This window comes from Pogonomyrmex barbatus, unplaced genomic scaffold (assembly GCF_055798465.1).
Source record: "Pogonomyrmex barbatus isolate J1 unplaced genomic scaffold, ASM5579846v1 scaffold2, whole genome shotgun sequence".
NCBI classification, from domain to species: domain Eukaryota; kingdom Metazoa; phylum Arthropoda; class Insecta; order Hymenoptera; family Formicidae; genus Pogonomyrmex; species Pogonomyrmex barbatus.
Genome location: NW_028297116.1, coordinates 9,613,821 through 9,634,494, shown reverse-complemented (window position 1 = coordinate 9,634,494; position 20,674 = coordinate 9,613,821). Strand labels below are relative to the sequence as shown.

The following is a 20,674-nucleotide window of genomic DNA, read 5'->3' as shown; positions in this document are numbered from 1 at the left end:
TTTTCATTTCAAACTTTTTAAACAGGATGAAAATTTGATTCATTTACCGGATGTGGTATATACGAGATTTATCTTAAACATATAACGTTAACGTAAGAAAACGAGCGTAAATTAAAACAACCACAGATAACGGACAGACTCCGTTTGAACATTCTTGGAATAAAATAGTCGTGATCGTGCGGTTAATTATTTAAAAAAAAAATCGACATTACGTGTTTCAAGACTTTCAAACTACATTGATTTATCTGCGCTATGACGCAATTCTTGTCGCTGACTTGTTGCAATTCTGAGCTGCTTGTTTTCAGCCTTGACGCTTTTCTAATGACGAAAGAAATCCTTATGGAAGGATACGAATTTATTAGCAAAATTTATTTTCAAAGCGCTATTCAAGCAATTTTTTTTTTTAATTTTCTCTTTTACAAAAGATTTTACAAAAGTGAATTTGTGTATTTTTTTTTTACCGCGATTATGAAATGAATTTCCGAGGAAAAGTCCTGTCGATCGAAAGTGTGTATTAATGGTTTGACCCTCTTCCTTAGCCCCGAGCTAACTTTCCCGGCACGAATATATTTTGTAACGTTAAAATCCCTTTCTCTCTCTGACTCCCACGACCAGAAAAGGTTATTACATATCTACTCGAGACTTCATGCGAGCCTTCTTTACGAGTTTTACGACACGTTCTCGGCATTCTAGTTGTGATTTCCTCGTATGATGAAAATGTCGCAAAATGATTTGCGCGACCCTCCCTTTCACTATTAAACAATCTTTATTACAACCTTTATTACAAAGAGAGAAAGAGAGCAATATTAATGATCTTGTTGGATGCAGTGAATATATCTCGAATAAATTCATTCCCATTTTTTTAACTCGCCTTATTAATTATAGTGAATTTAAATGATCGATTTAATTATCTTTAAGATTCATTCAAAAACGATCGATCATACTCGAGTCGAAAATCGAATTCCAACACATACTTGAAAGCATATTCAACAGCGATGATTCCCGATAGCTTCGCTTAAAAAAAAAAAAAAAGACTGCGTTTGCTCTCTCTCTCCTCCTTTCCCCTTGCTTCGCGGGATAGCGGCACACGATAAAAGAAACGAGAGAGGTGGGACGAGACGCACCGGAATTATATCCCGGAAGCGGGGACGCGAATCCGACACGGCTCGGCCGTGTCTCATTACCGCGTGCATTTCCCGTGGAGCGACTAATTGCATTTGCCTCCTACCCGGCTATTCCCCCCTCCTCCTCCTCCCGCCCCATGTTCTCTCCCGCCTTTTCCGCTCGCTTTCGCTTCGCACGGCGCGCGGAAAACGATCGCTCCCGGCACACCAGCGCATCCGCTCGGGATCCCACCTTTTGTGACGACAACGACGACCGCGGCCGAGGGTGAAATCGATTTGTCTCGCGATCGCGCTTTGAATTCCCTCGCACCCCCGCGGCGACCCTTCTTTCGCGTGCGCTGTAAGCTCAGGCTGGAACCGGATTATAAACGGGATTACGGGATAACGAGAAATATAAATTCAACGACGGATTATTTAATCCTAAACGTGCGTTTATAGGTCACGAGTTTGGTAAAAAATTGAAATTGCGATTGTTATGATTGTTAATTTTTGTAAGGATGTACGATAATAAATTTTTAGCAAGTTCCTCATTAAATCGCCTTTCCTTCCAACGCGCTGTATTTTTTGAAGAATTGTATATTAATCTGAATAGTTATTTAGTGAGTTAATTAAGTTGAGTGCTTCAACGTTTACGTTGTCGCGACAATCGTAAAAATATATTTCGACCCTCTCAAGATGTATTTTTAATTGAAGCAGTCTGTGCCATGTGCCGACGTGTTTTTTTCAAGACACCTTTTTAAGACGTGCACCAGCTCGGCAATTTGTTTGAAGAAGACACAAAGATCCGCGATTAGTATCACGAGGATCCAATAATATCTCTCCAGAGACTTGCCACTCATCCCCACCTTCGAAAGAAACCGCCTTTCTATAAATATATTAGTGTGACCTACTTCCTTACGGAAGGACTGAGAAGAAGGAGAGCAGCAGACGCCATAAACCAAATTTATCATACGATGTTATGTTTCGTCGACTTGCCTGACGGCTTCGGAAAAATCTGAGAAAAATATATCGCGCGCGCGAAACCAGAAATGAAGTTACGCAACCGTCTTATTGCGATCGTTCTGCGAATTCTCTCATATACAGAAGATTTATTAATAATTAAAGAGCACTTGAAAAAAATTCTTGAGCCATATTTTCGATCTTTCTTGAACGGAAATTTAATCTTTTTACCCAACGTTTCTAGTTTTTAATATCAGATTTAAGAAGTAACACGACGTCCTTTATTTAATTTTCCTGACAAATTCGGAATAAATTTCTCAGCAGAAATTTTTTTAATTGCACCGATTTCGCTTGAACTGCGACATATCGATGTCTTTGGGCAAGTAAAAGCTCATCCATCTTGAATTCGAGGTATCGCAGCGAAGATTTTGCCCATAATGACCGGACGATCCGTTTGACCGCCCGACCAGCCATCGCGAGGTCGTTGTTCTGACATTTATTGTCCGTTCCGCCCCCTCTGTATGTCGCCCTCTGCTCGCTTTTGCCGCTCGTTCATCTTCCTCCCTCTCTTTGTGGGACTCTCTTTTTTTCCGCGTGTTCCTCCCGCGTCCTCCCTTTCTCCGACCGGCACTCTCAACCGCTCCCGCCAGCCTTTGTCATCCGTGTAATTGCACATGTGTAGCCACTCGCTTCTATGGGTTCCTTGACATAGAGTTTTCTCGTCACCATTCTGCGTTTTTAATAATTTCAGGGAAGTTTTAATTACTCTTATTCCAGCGTTATTAATAATTTATAAAAAAAGAGAAAAATATTGTTTTCTTAGTAAACAAGAACTCTCCTGAAGCTCTTTTACTACTAGTATTTTACTAATTAGAGGATTTTTCTGAAATCTATGTGGATTTTTGAATTACATTTTTATTATCGTGCAATTGACAAAATATGAAAAAAATTGAATTCTTACATATTTTGCCAATTGCACGATAATTAGGAAATCTAGATTTCCTAAGAAGAATCTTTTTATCTTAAAAGAGTGTCAAGTTCTTGTTTACTGAAGAAACAATGTCTTTTTATTTTTTTTTTTACAAATTATTAATAACACTAAAATAAAAGTAAAAAAATTAGAACGAAATATTGAGAAATGATTAGATTAGGATTTTCGAGAATTTTCTTTTATTAAGGCTTTATTGGTAAAAGATTTGACTATTTGCGACTTATTTTTATTTTCATATTTTCTAAAAACTTTTTAGAAACTTTTACAAACATTCGTGCCACTGTTTATCTCGATAAAGTTCTTCAGTTTTATGTTACACATTTATGTTACACACCGTATGGTCACACTGTGGAATGTATTTTTTACGTATAGCAGTTTTCCATTCACTACACGGAGGCGGATTTCTAAGGACCACTGCAGCAGATATGAGTATAGGCACGTACCGTAGTATACGTAGGATTATGCAAAAGCACTTCCTGCAATCTTTCATCTCGTATGATATCGCACGTGGGCGATGTACACACAAATGTTGCCTCATATATATCTGAATCCGAATTTGGAAACGCGTGCAATTATTATCCATACATTTAAATTTAAATTGTTTTGTTTGTTTTTTTTATTGTTTTTTTCTCCTGAATGTCAGGTGCCTGTAGGAGAAATTTGTGACGTTAGTACTAATTGGAATTGCGATATGATTGATGAAGAATTCTGAATTTTTTATTCAGAATAGTTTTGCTCGAAAATTGCTCGATGCGTCACGAAAAGAGATTAAAAGATTATTTCAAGTTTGAGAAGCAACGTAATCGAGTTTGCCGAGGGATGAACGCGTTTTCGAATTAGAGTTTAATTCGAAGCGATTAATGTCAATAAGTAACGTATTAGTCCGAATCATTTAATGAGAAACGTGAATTGGATGGAGTTATATGAGAAAGAACCAAATGTTATTGCTTGGATCTTTTATCTTTTACATAAGATATGTATTAAAATTCATTAACGGAAATAAATTGTCAGAGATCAAGACACAAAATAATTATTTTATAACTATTAAAAATAAAATAATTACCTCATTTATTGTAATTATTTATTTTATTTTTAATTCGAGATCCTTGTGGAATCTTATTTTTTAATATTCTCTCAAAATTCTCTCAATTATTCTCTCCCTTGTGTTTGAAACTTGGCTTTTCTCCTGACAATTATGTCCTGACAATTGGCCTAATTCGTTAAGACACACCCGCGTTATTCGGCCTACGTTTTCGTCGACGAGATCGATACGTCCCTGCGTCGTTATCTACTAGCCACCACTATTCACTCTTGGTGTCTTCCGATCTATTCGTCATATTTTCAACGATGCCTATCCATATTATTCTCACCGTATTTATTTTAGCAAGATTTTAGCAATAATTTATTATCGTTCGATATATGTCTGTACGTTTATTTAACACACATAATCTCTTTTCTTTTCAAATCGAATCTCACGCAAAACTATTGTATCGATCATTTTACGGATACCGAATATTGAACCTAAGGAGTGTTCCGTCCTGACCTGATTTCTCATCGTCAACGTATGGCGGTAGCCTCCCACGCTTTAGAAATTCCAGCAGTCTTTCTTAGTGCGATCGAAGACAACAATTTCCGCCTTCTTGCTTGTGAAGTGAAGCGTTTTTTATTGAATTTCGCATATTTGGCGGATGTCTTGTGTAAAAAAATAAATACGACATTTATTTGTCTATATCCATTCGTTTATCTTTGACTGTAAATTTTATTTTTATTAACAAAAGATAAAAATAGCGATATCTTCTTTTTATTTCCAGATCGAAGATCGATATTGATTGTTTCTATTTTAAAATATCAAATTGAATTGCTATAAATATATACGCTAATTAATTGGAATTTATTTGCAAAAACTGTGAAAGTAACACGTTTGTATTTACGATAGAACAACATTTTTATTTTAATTATTATTTCATTTTATAACATTAAGGAAATAATCCTTAAGCATGCCTATGCGATCTATTGCCTATTTTAAATAATAAACTCGCGTGAACTCCATCCCCGATTAGATATCTTTTGCAAGACAGGCGTTACTGTATCTTAATCTCGTTGCGTAGATGCCGATTAGATAGCAACAACATGGGAAATATTCTTCCGTGTTCTACGAACACACTCGCTTTCAACTCTCTTCTTCTTTGCAGAAAGGAGAGAAAGAGAGGAGAGAGAGAGAGAGAGAGAGAGAGAGAGAGAGAGGGGGGGGTTTAATGTTAGTTTAATATTAGTTTTTAATATTAGTAAAGCGAATGCTGAAAATAAATTCCTTGCAAGAAGAGTTTAATAAACTCATCAGTTATTTTTTTTCTCGTTGCGTTATTTTGTAACACCTGTCGTCTCTTAACTTTTAAAAAAGACTAATTAAACATCAACGTACGATCTCTGGGAAAGATAAACGGAACGAAAGATTCTAGAAATGATGACGGAACCTTTGCAATGGAAACAGTTGCTGCGGCCTTGACTTGATAATAAAATTCAACATACATATTCATTTATCGGTACGAAGGAAGTCCATACAGGTAGCGTCAGACGTCAATCGTTTTATGTTTTTCGTTACTTTTATTCTAAAACGGATATCGTAAGTTGCACTGCCTGCGCATTGTTCTTTCGTAAGAAATTTGATTAAAAAAAAAAAATGACGATCTATTTTGAGCGAGGAAATATCACGATTGCTTGCATTAAGCTTGCAGCGAACGAAACGGAAGAAAAGACCGCTGCGCATTTTTATCAGACTTTCGTGTCTTCCGGTAAATTCGAACGTGCCCGTTATTTCTTAGGACTTGACGACGGATAGCATGAAACGTGGAAAACATTTTTAATCAGATATCTGTTGTATGTGCATAAGATCTCCCGATGACGGTGATATCTACCTCCGGAGCATACCAAGAAAGGAAAGGATTCGCTTCGCACACCTACGTGCGTTTAAAGCCTTACTTTCGAGCGCCTTAATAGTATTTACCTTTACGTCCAATCGAAGAGGTAATGATTCTAAGTAGATCGAGAGATAAGTTGAAAACATAAAACAAATTCTTTTGCAAACAATCCGATTTTGTCCTCCAAACAAATTGTTTTTAAAATCGAAGAGATAATATTATTGATGTTTGTATTTAACTTGTATTTTAACATATATAAATCGTCAAAATATAAACATAACATAATAACATTTAGAAAACTAGAAAACAATTTACTTTATGCAAAAAGATTTTCATATATTTTTTTGATAAAATCATCTTTCGGATTGTACTGTTAGTAATGAGCTATACCGTACATTTTATTCTCATAGATACTTTTATAGAATAGTAATTCCAATGCGCGATGATGCAAGGCGCATTAAACAGACACCTGTTGCACACGTCCGAGCGATCAATCGATACCACGTGACACTTTACTGCGTGTAGTCTTACACAGTTCTATTAATAAATGATTGTAATATTGTCATACTTTTAACTTTGAGTGAAATACAAAAGGAATTTAATTTTACAATGAGATAAAAAATGCAAACTTTATTTTGATTAATAAATAATAAATAAAATTATTGAATGAACTATTAAAGGAAATAGATATAATAGGAAATATTAAAGAAATAAAATCATCTTATGATTTATATTCGTAGAATTTCTCGCATTTCCAACTTTTTATGAATAACGAAAACCACTAATATTTAAATATCCAAATATTGTATTGTTTAAAAATAAATTAATTTTATTAATTAGTTATGTTTGATTTATTAAGATTATCAAGTTTTTTTGATATTTTTAAGACTTCCTCGCATTGATATGAGATGTGAAATTTTTATCATATATTTGAAATGATTTTAAATGATAGCAGCTACTTTCTTATATCCAGTTGCGTGAATAATCTGTGATTTTATAATATTTTATTTTATCTTATATAATCGAAGTAATTTGGAATAAATTTACTCCATTCGATCGTTTTACGTTAGTGTACAGTAATTATATTTAGTTAATCATTTATTTTTGCGCCGCTCTTTCTCGTAAAATTACAAACCGCGTAGCATGTTACTCGCGCGATAACGCGGCTCCCAGAGACGCATAATAATACTTCTCACGGAAATTTCATTTTCAATTCTCACAGAAATTTCATTTTTAATCCTTGAATACAAACACGTTAATTTGTATCGCCAGGAAGATCGCTTTAGTTAGCTTTAGCTAATTACTTTTAATTTGTAGCGATTTATTTGACGTCCCAGAAATACCGTCTGTATTTTGAGAGAATAAAAGACAATAGACACATAAATAATGAAAATAATGGCTAGAATGCGAATCACACGATTAACAAATAATACAAATTTATAATGAACAGTACAGAAATTGTATATAATTGGATAACTCTGGGTTTTACTTGAAATCTGGATTTTATCCATATAATTGAAAATTTCCACTTTGTGAATCTGGCTTTAGAATACTCAAGTTGTAATTATACGAGATGCCTTTCCTAACGTCTCTTTACGTGAGACGAACTGATCGTTTCGCGGCTGATCTCCCATCTCGCACGGTATTAAATTACGAGTGATACATATGGAGCTTCGCGGCGTTACAAACGGATTAAGCCGAGTTAAAGACGTCGCATCTGAGTAAGCGCTTATTTTAGAGCAATTAAGCCAAAGTATAGCAAATGTTTTTTCACTATCATAAATTTTCTTTTCCCACATATTCTCTATACGCGATATCTCACGATATCACTTTGTCTATAGATATCTTATAACGATTTTTTTGTTTGACTAACTTTGTGTAACTAATTATTTTATCGAAGCTTTGATTAATTTTTATTTTTTTATCTTTTCGTTAAAAGAAGATCAGTTTTAGATCTTGTATAAATAGCATCTAATACGATATATAATTTTTTATGTATTAATTATTTTTTATGTATCATATATATATATATATATATATTTGATACATCAAAAATAACTAATACATAAAAAAACAATTATATATCGTATTAGATATATAAATAACATCTAAAACTGATCTTCTTTTAACAAAAAGATAAGAAAATATAAATATAAATATATATATATATTTATATTTATATATTTATATATATAATTATACATGAATATATATATATATATATATATATATATCATGTATAATTTTATTAATATTGTTGATAGAGTATATTGATGTTGCGGTTATGTATGGCAGACGATAAAGTATTATCGAAGTACTAAAGTTATGGCATTCCCACTGTTACGCCACTAGCAACGTAATCACATCAATCAAAGCGATCGCATTCCCTCTTCTCCCTCCGCGATCCAATCGCTCGTACCATGAAAATCCGATTACACTACACAACGCGATACAAGGGGGATTTGATTTAAATAGAACTCAACGCAACAGGTTCGCCAATTTGCATATCTTTCGCCTTTGCAGGCGACTGAATGACCCCGGGGCCTTGATTACTGATATTTGCTTTTCCGGTTTACGTGACGTAATTTGTGATGAATTGCAAATAAGAACTTTTGATGAAACAGGTTTCCATCCGTTCATTTATCTTCGCCCACATGATTTATCAATAATCTATATAAAAAAATTACACTTTTTTTTTTTTTTTTTTCATTGCAATGCCTCTCGATGCTCCTTTCCTCGATCTTAAGACCTCCACGTTTCATGGCTTTGATTTCGCAGCTACTTGAGGCCCCGGCGTTTATAAAATTGCAAAGAGAAAAACGACGCGGTTAATCGAGCGAACAACCAAAGAGACTGAAGCCATGTTCTGGTTTCCATGTGATATTCCGGTTACTAGTTGTATACTACGCGTGCCTTTGTACAATGTAAGAGGGTGACTCGACAATGTGCTTTGGACTTTGAAGTGAAGAGGGACGAGAAACACGAGTAGCGAGGGGTAACCTGGACAACGCCTTCGTTTGGTGCGACTCAGACTTGGATTTACAGTCTTCTTCACTTTTTCTTTCGAACGAACGGTTAAGAATGGTGTCCGACATATGTCGAAATTGGTGGCACGATTGTTAGAATATATCGCAGAAAATTGTGGCAACCATTGGAGACAGGAATTATTTAGTTAGATGAAATCTAGAATGCCTGATGTTATAAATAGTAGAATTAATTTATAACATTTTCAAATAATTTTAATAGTTCCCATTCTATTCGTTAATATCTTTCTCGATTAATATATGTATTTTTTTTTTAACTAAATATTATTCAAATTGTTATCTATATACGTAATTCTCCTGCGCATCTAGAAATCGCGCGTGACATTTTTGTAATGTTTGAAAAAAGATAAGATAGATGAGATATCATAATATTACCCATACCGGTCATCGATATCTTGTGTTTCGATAAGATCTATTTATTCAAATCTTTATTAAATAATTTAGATAACAAATATAAATTATATATTTTAATTTTTCTTTTAATCAATCAAGGGAAAGAAACAGAAAATCTCCAATCCAGATTTAATTTGATAATAAACCTTGATAATATAATCTGATATGTGATATAACATGTTATCATGCTGATAACATAACATGCTGATAATTAATAATAAATGTTATGCATACAAATTAGCATTTTATTTTATGATATTTAAATTTTTCAAAATTTGATCTTTTTCTATAAAACAAATTAAGAATTTTAACTTTACAATTTCAAATAGTTGTGGAAGCATTTATTTACGGTGAATAGAAGCGTGAAAATCGATACATATTTTTCTTCTACAAAATTATATTGCTCTAAACATCTGCAGCGTTTCGTCCTCGATTTATCCCTGAGATAAATCCTGTCTCTTTCTCACCCCCTCGATCTCGACAAGCGTAATAACACGTATCTCCCTAGCGTTGAAATAACTCGCATTTCTCCACGTGAGACACTCCAGTGAGAGGTATCCAGCGAGAGAGCTCCTTGCTTTCCGCGTTGGAATTCGCGTAAGGAGGAGGGAAGGGGGGGGGGGGTCCGGTTCTGCATAATATACACGGATTACGGAGTGCCTCGTTATCGCGTCATAATTTCATATCCCGACTTCCGCCTAGCATTCCCGGTCGTCGAAGGGGAAAGAGGGGATGTTTCGCGCCGCCACGTGCGTGCCCCGCTTTGTTCCCTTATTAAAGCTCCACCCTTCTTGCGTCGAGCAGCGTTTGTAAACGCTCCTTCGGAGTTTACACAGGCCGCACGTGCCCCCGTAAGCCTTTCGTCGTTTACGGCGGATGTTCGTCCACACAATCTCCGTAATGCCGCCACCGAGGATCGAGGTCTTTCTCGAGATTTCCATGTAGCCATGTGTTAACCAGAGAGCCGTGGACGTTACGTATTTTCGTATTTTCATTTGTATAGCTTCAGTAACTTGTTTTCCGTGTCGTCAGAAGCACGTGGGCTTATTTATCTTGCGATTAACTGTTTGTAATCTCGACTGGGACTTGCGACTTTCCGTCCGTGTGTCGAAATCATTATGGATCTTGTCGACAAATCGTCGACAATGGATCGTGTACAAATACAATTGATTCAATCTAACTAAGCACAATGTCATTAAAAAATTAAATTTTAATTTCTTGTAAATATTGCTTGTTGTACTAATTACATACGAAAATAATTTATACTTAAATTTTATTTCATTAATGTAATAATATTAGATTTTTAAGTAATGTGGCTGATGGTGCAACGATCATTATTTCGATTAGACTCAACTTTTCATTTGCTCGTAAGATATCGGAAACTTTGTTGGAAAAAATTAAATATGTTATTTTAATTTAATAATTATTACATTTCTATGATGAAAGATTGATATAATATGATCAGTACTAAATTGTCGAATTCTCTTGATGAAATTCTCGCTCTCCAAATTCAGGCAGAGGGATGCTGAAAATAGAATGTTCGTATCAGGAAGTCGATCAACCCTTTCGCTCTTAGATTTGGCTCGTAAATCTCATTTGGGAGAACTCCCCCGCGGCTCTTCGACGACGTAACGAGAACAGACGGGTTCTGCTTCGTGCCAGAGACCGATTTCATGTATCGGGTGATGGTGTCGCATATGAGTCCCTCATACTCTTGAGGAAGTATAAATAGGCGTCGTGCGCAAATATCGCGGTCGTTGCTACCGGGACGTGCCACGAAAGCAATTCGCGAACGCAAGTCGAACAATCTAATCCGCATTCGGCGACGTCTTGATTTTATGTCTTTCTATAGTTGCACGTACAGACGAATTCGTAAAATTCCGCCTTTTGGTTTTCTCCTTATTCTTTAAAATTAGCAACAATAAATGAAGAAAGAAATTGAGCTTAATTGAATGTGTAAAAAATATATATTTATATGTGTGTTATTATGCTTGTATTATTGTTCTATTGTTAAGACTTTGACCATTTGAAAAATTTATTTTGAAGAGTTTGCTTTATTATTGCGAATTACTTCATAAAATGTTGTATTATATTTATTTTTCTAAAGAAAATTATATTTTTGTTTTTTTCATTTGATTTCTTGTTATTTTAAGTAAATTAAATATAATACAATCTATAAAACTTTATTTATAAGACTTTTTATTACATTTTTTTTATAATGGTAAATATGTAAGACGAACAAAATAAATTTTAATTTTTGAATATCATGAATAAAAATCAAAGAAAAATTTGTTTTGATAACACTTAATTAATTAATTTTAATGATCAAATTCAATTTTTTTCGTTACTAAGATATTTAACTTTCAGAACTAAAAAAAAAACGCGAAAGATAAGTGACTATACTCGCCAGGAAAAAAAATCGATTCCAAATCAGTTGAAGAATCCCTAGGTGAAAGGATGAGAGTGGCGGGACATCCCGTATACGACTTGTTGCTCGCATCGACCCGCGATGCCACAAGTCTATCAATCACATGTTCGCTCAGTTTTGTTGTTTCTCGGCGATTAAAATAGAGAGGCGATAGTAAATTGAGTCATAAACATTGAGTCATAAAAGTAGATACACGTTGATTTCAAACAACAATTGATTTCTCTTTAATAGACATGAAAAATGGTACTACAAGACAGAAATTAATGTTTAATTTTATTCCATATCGAGAACAATTTCTTCAATATATAAAATCGACCATTTCAAGGCGACAATTGATGGGACATCGAGTATTTTTGTGACTCATTACATGCCATTCTGCACATCGCTTAACTTAATCGATTGCCCTTATGCTCGTCGATGTTATCGCGATTCGCCATTAACTTTTTCACCGTTTTTTTTTTATTCCGGCATCGTTTTGATGACGCATTTCCGGCCCTGGGAATGCGGGTTGCGACCGATCGACCAGGAACAAACGTGGATCGTTTGTGTGTCACGGTGCCGCTTCTAGCGGTACATAGCGTGTGTACATCGGCAAGTTATTGTTATGCAATGATCGCTTTTTTGTGTCGAACGATTCTTGTCTTGTACTGTTCCACTTGAGAATCTCCGCTCGTACATTAAGAAAATTATTAAATAAATCACGGCAAACTCGGATTCAGAAAACGAAAGCTCGAGACAACGAATGAACGAGCATAGCAGCTTATTTCGTAAACGAAACGAACGATATTGCTTGATTGATTGAAGCAAATTATTCGCGTTTGTTCGCTTTTAAAATTCTTGACAGAACGATAATAGAAATCGAAACGCGCTCGTTTTTTTTATCGAGAGTAATATTAATAAGATTAATTTTAATAAAATAATAAGATAAAATATAATTCGGGAACTTAAATGTTTTTCTACTAGCATCATCGATCCTCTTGAGGCTAAACAAACGAAAATAGGGTAAAACAGGATAAAATTGTGAGTTTGTTGGAAGAACATCCGGAATCTGGTTGATTCTCACTTTGCATATACAAGTCGTTCTCTCGAGTCACGTTCTTAATGTCACACGGCTTCAATGTTACGAGTCGAGTGCCGTCCCATGTTGCACTTTAACGTCCGGTCGTTTCCTCGCGGAACATCGACAAATGTCAGGCCCCATCGCGCGTTTTCGCTAAACCGGATGCGAGTTGCAACATCGATAGCTCTCGTCGTATCAGTTACGATTTCTCCTCCCTCGACCTCAACGCTGACCCCTCAGCGCAAATACGGCGGATTCACGTGTACACGGCAAGTAATCTCGATCGAATGATACGTTATCGCCGTCGTCACAGTTAAATGTGGAACGAGGGAAAAGACAGATGGAAACAGAAGAGACAAGAAATAAATCTGTTCTCTGTCTTGTTCGCGCGTGGGCGAATCCGCGAATCTCGCGGGGTGGCCGGCTCTCCGAATGAAAACAAGCCGTTAACGATCGGTCGTGCTCTAAAATTCGCGAAATATTTATAGATCGCAGCTGCGATCACGGGATCCGATCTAGCGGCAGGAAAAATTTATATTCCCGGCAATATATGTGAATTTGTGAGGATATTATTTATATTTATGGCACATCTACATCCTTTCCAGATTCCAATTGAATCTCTCTCGTTTCTCGTTACGGAATATCCTTCATTATTAAATTTATATTATATTTTATTTTATATTATTTTTATTATTTGTTTTATTATTTTGTTATATTATTTTTATTTTATTATTTTATTTTGTATTATTATTTGTACTTGTAATTAGATTATAATTGCATTGTCGCGCGTTGTTTCTTCTCATTCGATTTTAGAGCCTCCCTTGTATGTATTATGCAATCCGTCACGACTGCAGCCCCCACATGCCTACGACTTAATGGTGATTTTAAGCGGTACCCTCGGGGGCCTGCATCGGCCTTCGCGTCCGTACCCCGGGGTCGTTAAGCGGAGCGCGTAGGAAATATGCGGCGCAAACAGCTGTGAAAATTGACTTTTCGACGAAGCGTAAATGTTCGTTTACTCCACATTCCGCCGACGGATGTCTTGTTCCCGCTGCGCGAACGCTCCCTACGGTTGTCGATGAAACCCCTTGATTTACTCGACACCCTTCTCGTCTTCGCATCCGACTTTGTCCGGCTTGTCGGTGACTACCGAGCCCTTAAGTATATTTACTCAGGATGGAAATATATAAATGTTGTGTTCAGACGACACATAAATTCAGGTTCACTCCAACTCGCTTTATTCGAATTTCCATCTATGCCGTTTATTTCTCAACAACAGGTCTACGTCAGTCTACGAAAACTTAATACGATATTTTTTTTTTTTTTACGGAAACATGATCATCCGTCTTTCCCTCGCTTTAATTTCCCCATTTTCGTTTCTTACTGTTGCAGACATCGCCATGGATTGGTCGGACCACGCGCTTTGGTGGCCGGCGCGGAATCACTGGCTGACCAGGACGCGCAGCACCCTGGACCAGTACGGCGTGGCGGCGGATGCACTGCTGCACTTCACGCCGATGCACAAGACTCTGAGGGTGCAATTGCCAGATATGCGGTGCCTCGACTGCCGCGTCGACTTTTCCGTCAAGACGTTCAACGCGGTCATCAATTTGTGCAAGGAACTCGGTGAGTCGCGAACCCATTGACACCATTCAAGGAGCGCGATGAAAATGAGCGTGGCGCGAGTCAATAGGGCAGCATGCCTTAATAACGATGCAGAACGATGGAGAACGAGAGAGAGAGAGAGAGAGAGAGAGAGAGAGAGAGAGAGAGAGAGAGAGAGAATACAGATGTCAATTGGTTAACATTAAAATATTACGAAGACGTATGGCCAAAAAGGTTTGCACAGCATCTCAGTTACAACGTTAAAGAAAGAATCCGCTTCGAAGAAAACGCGACATGCCGCGTATATTTCGACATAATATTACGTAATCCGTTTTGCAACAGTAGTCCGGCCGCTTCTATGATTGAATGATTTTACGTCATTTTGTTTTTTTGACCGATTGAGCAAGAAGATAGAAGTCTTTTCGAATTACGAAATTTTTTATTTTATCACTTTTGGAAACTTTTGCAAAAAAAGTGGCAAATCGGCAAATAGAAGATTAAGAGGAAATAACATCGCAACCAATTTTTTGTGTGATTAATTATGAAATCACGAAAGTGAGGAAACATAATAATAATGTTAATTATTTATAAACACGATGAGTGCAAAAGATAGTAAAAAAAATTTTAAATAATTTGATTTAATTAAAGAAAAATATATATAATATATGAAAAATTTAGAATATTACGATATAATTTACAATTTATATATGTTTATATATTATATATATACAATTTATATATATGTTTATATATTTTATTAATAAATAAATTGTAGCAGTTTTTTCGTGGCATTCGCGTGGCAGGCGCGTCGCAATTCCGAAGTAAATAAGCGTGTCAACGATAATTAATATTATACGCAACGAAAATAGAGATGATAAGCTCGCTTTTGTCACGCGAAGGTCGCATAAATCGTCGCGGTTGTCGATTCGCCACCGCAGCGAACTCTGAGCTCACTTTTTAATCGAGGAAGTGGGTTAACGCGATAATTCCACGAGGATAAAGCTGACTTTCGAGTAGGAGGAAATACCGATGGTGATACGTGCTTATCGTTCTGCAGTGAGCTAAAAGTAATTCCGCGTTCGTGGAATATCGCGCGTCGTCAAAACGTCGTCTGGAACAACAAGCAGCTGTTGATCTCCAGCTTACTGATGGTTTTCGCGCTTTTATCGGCGATTCTAGTTTAGTAAATGGGCATCGACGATATGAGATCACTGTTATGTATGTGTTATATTCATAAATAGACTCCGTTGCACGCAATCTTTGTCCGTCGATTACTTCATTCCTTTGCAAGGATATAGGAGGGAATGAATGTCATAATTGTTTTCACCTCGCCTTTGACTTTTCGCGCAGAAGCGAGGAAAAAACACGAGTCTCTCTCTGTCTCTCTCTCTACACATATCTCTATATCTCTCTCTTCATTCGAGTAAATTGACTAAGACGCGAGATTAATTAACGCGCAAACCTTTAATCACCGCCGTAGGCATCAGGCATCCAGAGGAGCTCTCGTTCTGCAAGCCACTCGAGCCGAATCACTTGAAATACAATCTTAAAGATCTGCCGGCCAAGAAGAAAGTTGAAAATCAGAAGAATGGGCACTGGCCGGCCGACACGAATACCTTCATCCCGGCTAGCCAGAGTCCCAGAGGATCCACGGGAAGCTTAGATCAGTCGAGTCCGTTTATGTGTGCCCCGGTTACGCCCAACAACAGAAATCACAGCACACCGATCAGCTCTCCTGTCTCGGTAGATTTTCTTTATGCAAACGAGATCTTTCCTAAGACGAAATTAATTTTGTAAAACAATTGTGTATATGCGGAAAAAATCGATTTTGCTAGAGCATCTGAACATTTGAATACTATGAAAGTAATCGTGTAGAACGCTAGAATTTTACATTATTATCCCGCATAGTTATTTTAATAATTCAACAAAATTATTTTTAGATATTTTATATCCGATCAAAAATTTTTAGATACTTTAGCGAAATCTTTCTTTTTAAGTAATGACGAGAAATCAATCCCGAGTACGAGTATCTTAATAATAGCAATAATATAAAAAGTATATGATAGAAGTATATATAATAAATAAATAGTAATCAAATATAATAATCATTAATTAAAATCAAAAGCGATATTCTCGATCGCATCGTAATTATTTTTACAATGCTGCGCCAACGTGTACTTTGCGAACATAAAATAATACAAACATACAAATTTTCAGCATACCGGCACGTGGAAGAGGAACAACAATTCTTCTGGCTTCGGCAGCACCGGCTCCTTCAACGCCAATAACAGCACTATGAGTCTCGAGGCATTGAACGGCGGGCTGTCGGAGTCCTTGGCGCAAAGTCCGACATCGATTTCGCCAGAGGTGCGGGTGAAATTGATCAGGCCGAAGAGCCTGATCGAGAGGGCGAGGATGAACGTCGCCTGGTTGGACTCCTCCCTGTCGATTATGGAGCAGGGCATCCGCGAGTTCGACACGCTCAGACTGAAGTTCAAATTCTACTCCTTCTACGATCTGAATCCGAAGACCGACGCGGTGCGCATCAATATGATTTACGAGCAAGCTAAATGGCAATTGCTTGCGGAAGAAATCGACTGCACCGAGGAAGAGATGCTGATGTTCGCGGCGCTTCAGGTACTCCTCAACAATTGTGTTATCCGGAGAGAGAGAGAATGAACGCTTGCCAAAATCATTTTGATTCTGAATAAATTTGAACGTCTCTCTTTTATTTGTACATCTAAAATTTTCCGTCTTTCGTAAGTTCTATTTATAAATCTGCTCGTTGCAAAAGCATGCAAATGTAAAAGACGAATAGAGACGTTAAAATACACTTTTATATTTCGGTTTTCGATATTCATTCCTCGCAACCGCACGGCAGACCGTTACCGGTTCGCTCTCGCCCATTCTCGATATATATTTATGTCTTTCCGAGGGAAGAACCCCACGCGACGCATAATACATGTAAATAGCCGCGTCCTTGAACACCGATTGCTTCGCCAGCCGGTGTTCCGCCGCGCCGTAGCCGTCACGCGACAACACGACCAAGAAAAGATGCGATCATCTCGCCTCGACCCACAAAATCTGTTTTGTGTCTTTTGCACATTTGCTCTCATCGTTTTTCGCGATGAACTTCTTGGAAGAAGCAAAGAAAAGAAAAAAGAAATCTACAGTCGACGTCGAAAGAAATCTATACTTTATGTTTCTCCGTTGCAGGTACAAGTGAATCTTCAGGCGAGCGTGCCGCAACCTACGTACGACAGCAACGGAGCAACTTCACCCGTCGAGGATGACATCGATGCGGCCTTGACGGATCTGCAGGTGACCCTCGAGGGTAGTAACATCAGCAACGGGCCCAGCGATATCACGCAAGTGCCCGAGCTCTGCGACGAGCTGCGTTTCTTCAAGCCGAAGCGCTTCACGCTGAAGGCCTTCAAGCGTTATTGGTTCACGTGCCGTGATCTCCAGCTCAGGCTGTACAAGAGCAGAGAGGAGGCGGGCGGCTCGGAGTCGCCGGTCTACGTGATCAATTTGCGCGGCTGCGAGGTCACACCGGACGTACATCTGTCGCAAGGTCGCTACGGGATAAGATTGGAGGTGCCCAGCGCTGAAGGCATGACCGAGATGTGGATCAGATGTGATAATGTAAGCGGATCACATTCATGTTAACGTGATTGGCGTCGTCGCCAAGTGCAGCAATATTATTGAATTAACCAACGTCACCAAATTTAAACGTAACCAATTTCAATTATATATTAATGTTTGCCACCATATGCTATGACGTTTTGGCTATATGCCAACGTATTAATAGCATGTATCTTGAAGATGAACAAATAAAGTTCTTATGAACACTCTAGCTCCACGAAGTAAATTAAATTTAGAATTGATTCGATTTCCAAGTATTCGTTTGAGCAGAATTTTATTCCTTATTATTTCAGGAACAACAATACGCAAAGTGGATGGCCGCATGCAGATTAGCGGCCAAGGGCCGTACCCTCGCCGATGCGTCATACGAGAGTGAGGTAAACAGTATCACAGCCTTTCTGCAATTACAGAGGCCCGCGCCCGCACCGGCCATCAATCCGAATGCTTTAGACATCACACCAGAAGACTACGTCGCACCTAGATTCGCGAAGAAGTTCAAAGGAAAGGTAGCCATCCTTCGTTTGCATACGAAATAAGACAGCATTGAACGAATCAACTGACTTTATTGATTCTTTTTTTTATACGCAGTTGGTCCAGAGGATTTTGGAAGCGCACGCGAACGTTAAGGACCTACCCCTCATCGAAGCGAAGCTGAATTACATCAAGGCCTGGCAGTCCCTGCCGGAATACGGTATCTCGCTCTTTGTCGTGCGATTTACCGGCAAGAACAAGGATGAATTACTAGGTATTGCCAATAATAGGCTAATGCGAATGGAACTTCACAGTGGCGATCATCTAAAGACTTGGAGGTATAACACCATGAAGGTATGTGATCATTTCACATATATTTCATTCACGAGTATTCCTACATGCTATTTCTTTAATCAATCCTGAAATAATTTTTTTTTTTTTACAAAAATATTCACGCTTCTTGCGAATTATGAACGATTAAAAATGAATAATTTTCTAATATGAGAAAAATGGATATTCCATTTCTTAATTCATTTTAAGTAGATTTTTTTTTTACTAGAAAATAATTATTTAAAATCGAGAAAAAGTGATAATTTTTTTCAATGTTTTCGTTACGGAAAAATTATTTGGAGTTAACTAATCTGTAGTTCCAAGAAAATACGCTTGATAAAAAAGATATTATATATCTCTGAATACAAGATGGAAGTAATCTTATGTTTATCTTGCAGGCGTGGAATGTTAACTGGGAAGTAAAGCACATGATGGTACAATTCGAGGAAGAGAACATCATTTTCGAATGCCAATCAGCAGACTGCAAAGTTGTTCACGAATTCATAGGAGGCTATATCTTCCTGTCGATGCGCTCGAAAGAGGCGAATCAGACGTTGAACGAGGAAATGTTTCACAAGTTAACTGGTGGATGGGTTTAATCCAGAACTGAGAGAACGAGCATATAAAATCGAAACGGGTTTTAACATATTCTGAGCTTGATTGCATCAAGCGATGATGCAATACGAGCTGTGCGTTATCTATCATATGTCACGCTCGTTGCGTGCCTATTCAAAGATCGATGTTTTGCATACTGGTTGACTTGTAAAAATACTTAAATCTGGTCTTATTTATCACATTTTAACGCTATATGCTGTAAATAGAATATTGTGTCCATTTTACGTGCGAGCGAAAATTTTAGCGATTACAATTATTTTTATTTTATTCGACAGGAGGCTATTTCAAGATCTTTGCCTTATCTAAAAGGTACTAACAATGTTGATCAATCAATGTCGTTCGAATCATTGCCTCTTTTCCACAAAAAAACAAATCGTTTTTTATATTTACAATGGTTTTATAAATAGACGTCCATAAAACTGTATTTTATAAAGATGGAGGTTATACTTTTATATAAAACTTTTTCTATTTCTGAAAAATTTATCATTGAATCAATATAGAAATAAATATGTCAAGCACGCACAAGCAAAAATCTACAAAACATATCCACGTTATGTGAGATAACATTCTGAAAGCGTGAATTTTTTTAATTCTAAATGCATCGCGAAACTGATCGCGATTTAGACTGATTTATACATTATGGCCATCTCAAAAGAATTAATCTGAAAAAATTAATTTCAGTCAGCGAGTTCGTTTATGTCGCGTGAGAAACTTAATCCTTATAATCTTCCCTCTCACAATGTGTGTCAGTGTCCTCTTCAGTGTCACAAGGTGCTATACTAACCGAGCTCGACTTTACAACGCAAGAGATCGAATCATGTAAATTATTTGTTATTTTAATGTAAATTAGATATAGAAAAAGTAATGTATCACTTATCATTATGTATTACATTCACCGAAGATACCCCCGTTATATGTATGTAACCAAAAAAAAGATTATAGTTTTGTATATTAATAGGCAGTAACTGTACAATAAACTTATTAATGTATACACAACAGATTTTTCGATCTCTATGTTATCTCTATTTTATCTTATTATATAATATATAAAATTGACAGCAAATTGCTTGATATTAAGCAATTTGTAATAGAAATTGATCGCTAATAATAT

The 20,674-nt window shown here is 36.8% G+C and overlaps 1 protein-coding gene across 1 annotated transcript in view; it reads left to right on the top strand.

The window, feature by feature from the left end:
* LOC105428004 (unc-112-related protein) overlaps positions 1–20,559 on the top strand; it is a 40,800-nt gene extending 20,241 nt beyond the window's left edge. Inside the window, exons 2-8 of the mRNA XM_089077070.1 lie at positions 14,290–14,523; positions 15,983–16,245; positions 16,720–17,139; positions 17,719–18,147; positions 18,441–18,653; positions 18,736–18,972; positions 19,347–20,559. Coding sequence (XP_088933196.1) covers positions 14,290–14,523; positions 15,983–16,245; positions 16,720–17,139; positions 17,719–18,147; positions 18,441–18,653; positions 18,736–18,972; positions 19,347–19,547 — 1,997 coding nt within the window. The 3' untranslated portion in view covers positions 19,548–20,559. The remainder of the gene's footprint in view (positions 1–14,289; positions 14,524–15,982; positions 16,246–16,719; positions 17,140–17,718; positions 18,148–18,440; positions 18,654–18,735; positions 18,973–19,346) is intronic.
* Positions 20,560–20,674: the final 115 nt, after the last annotated feature.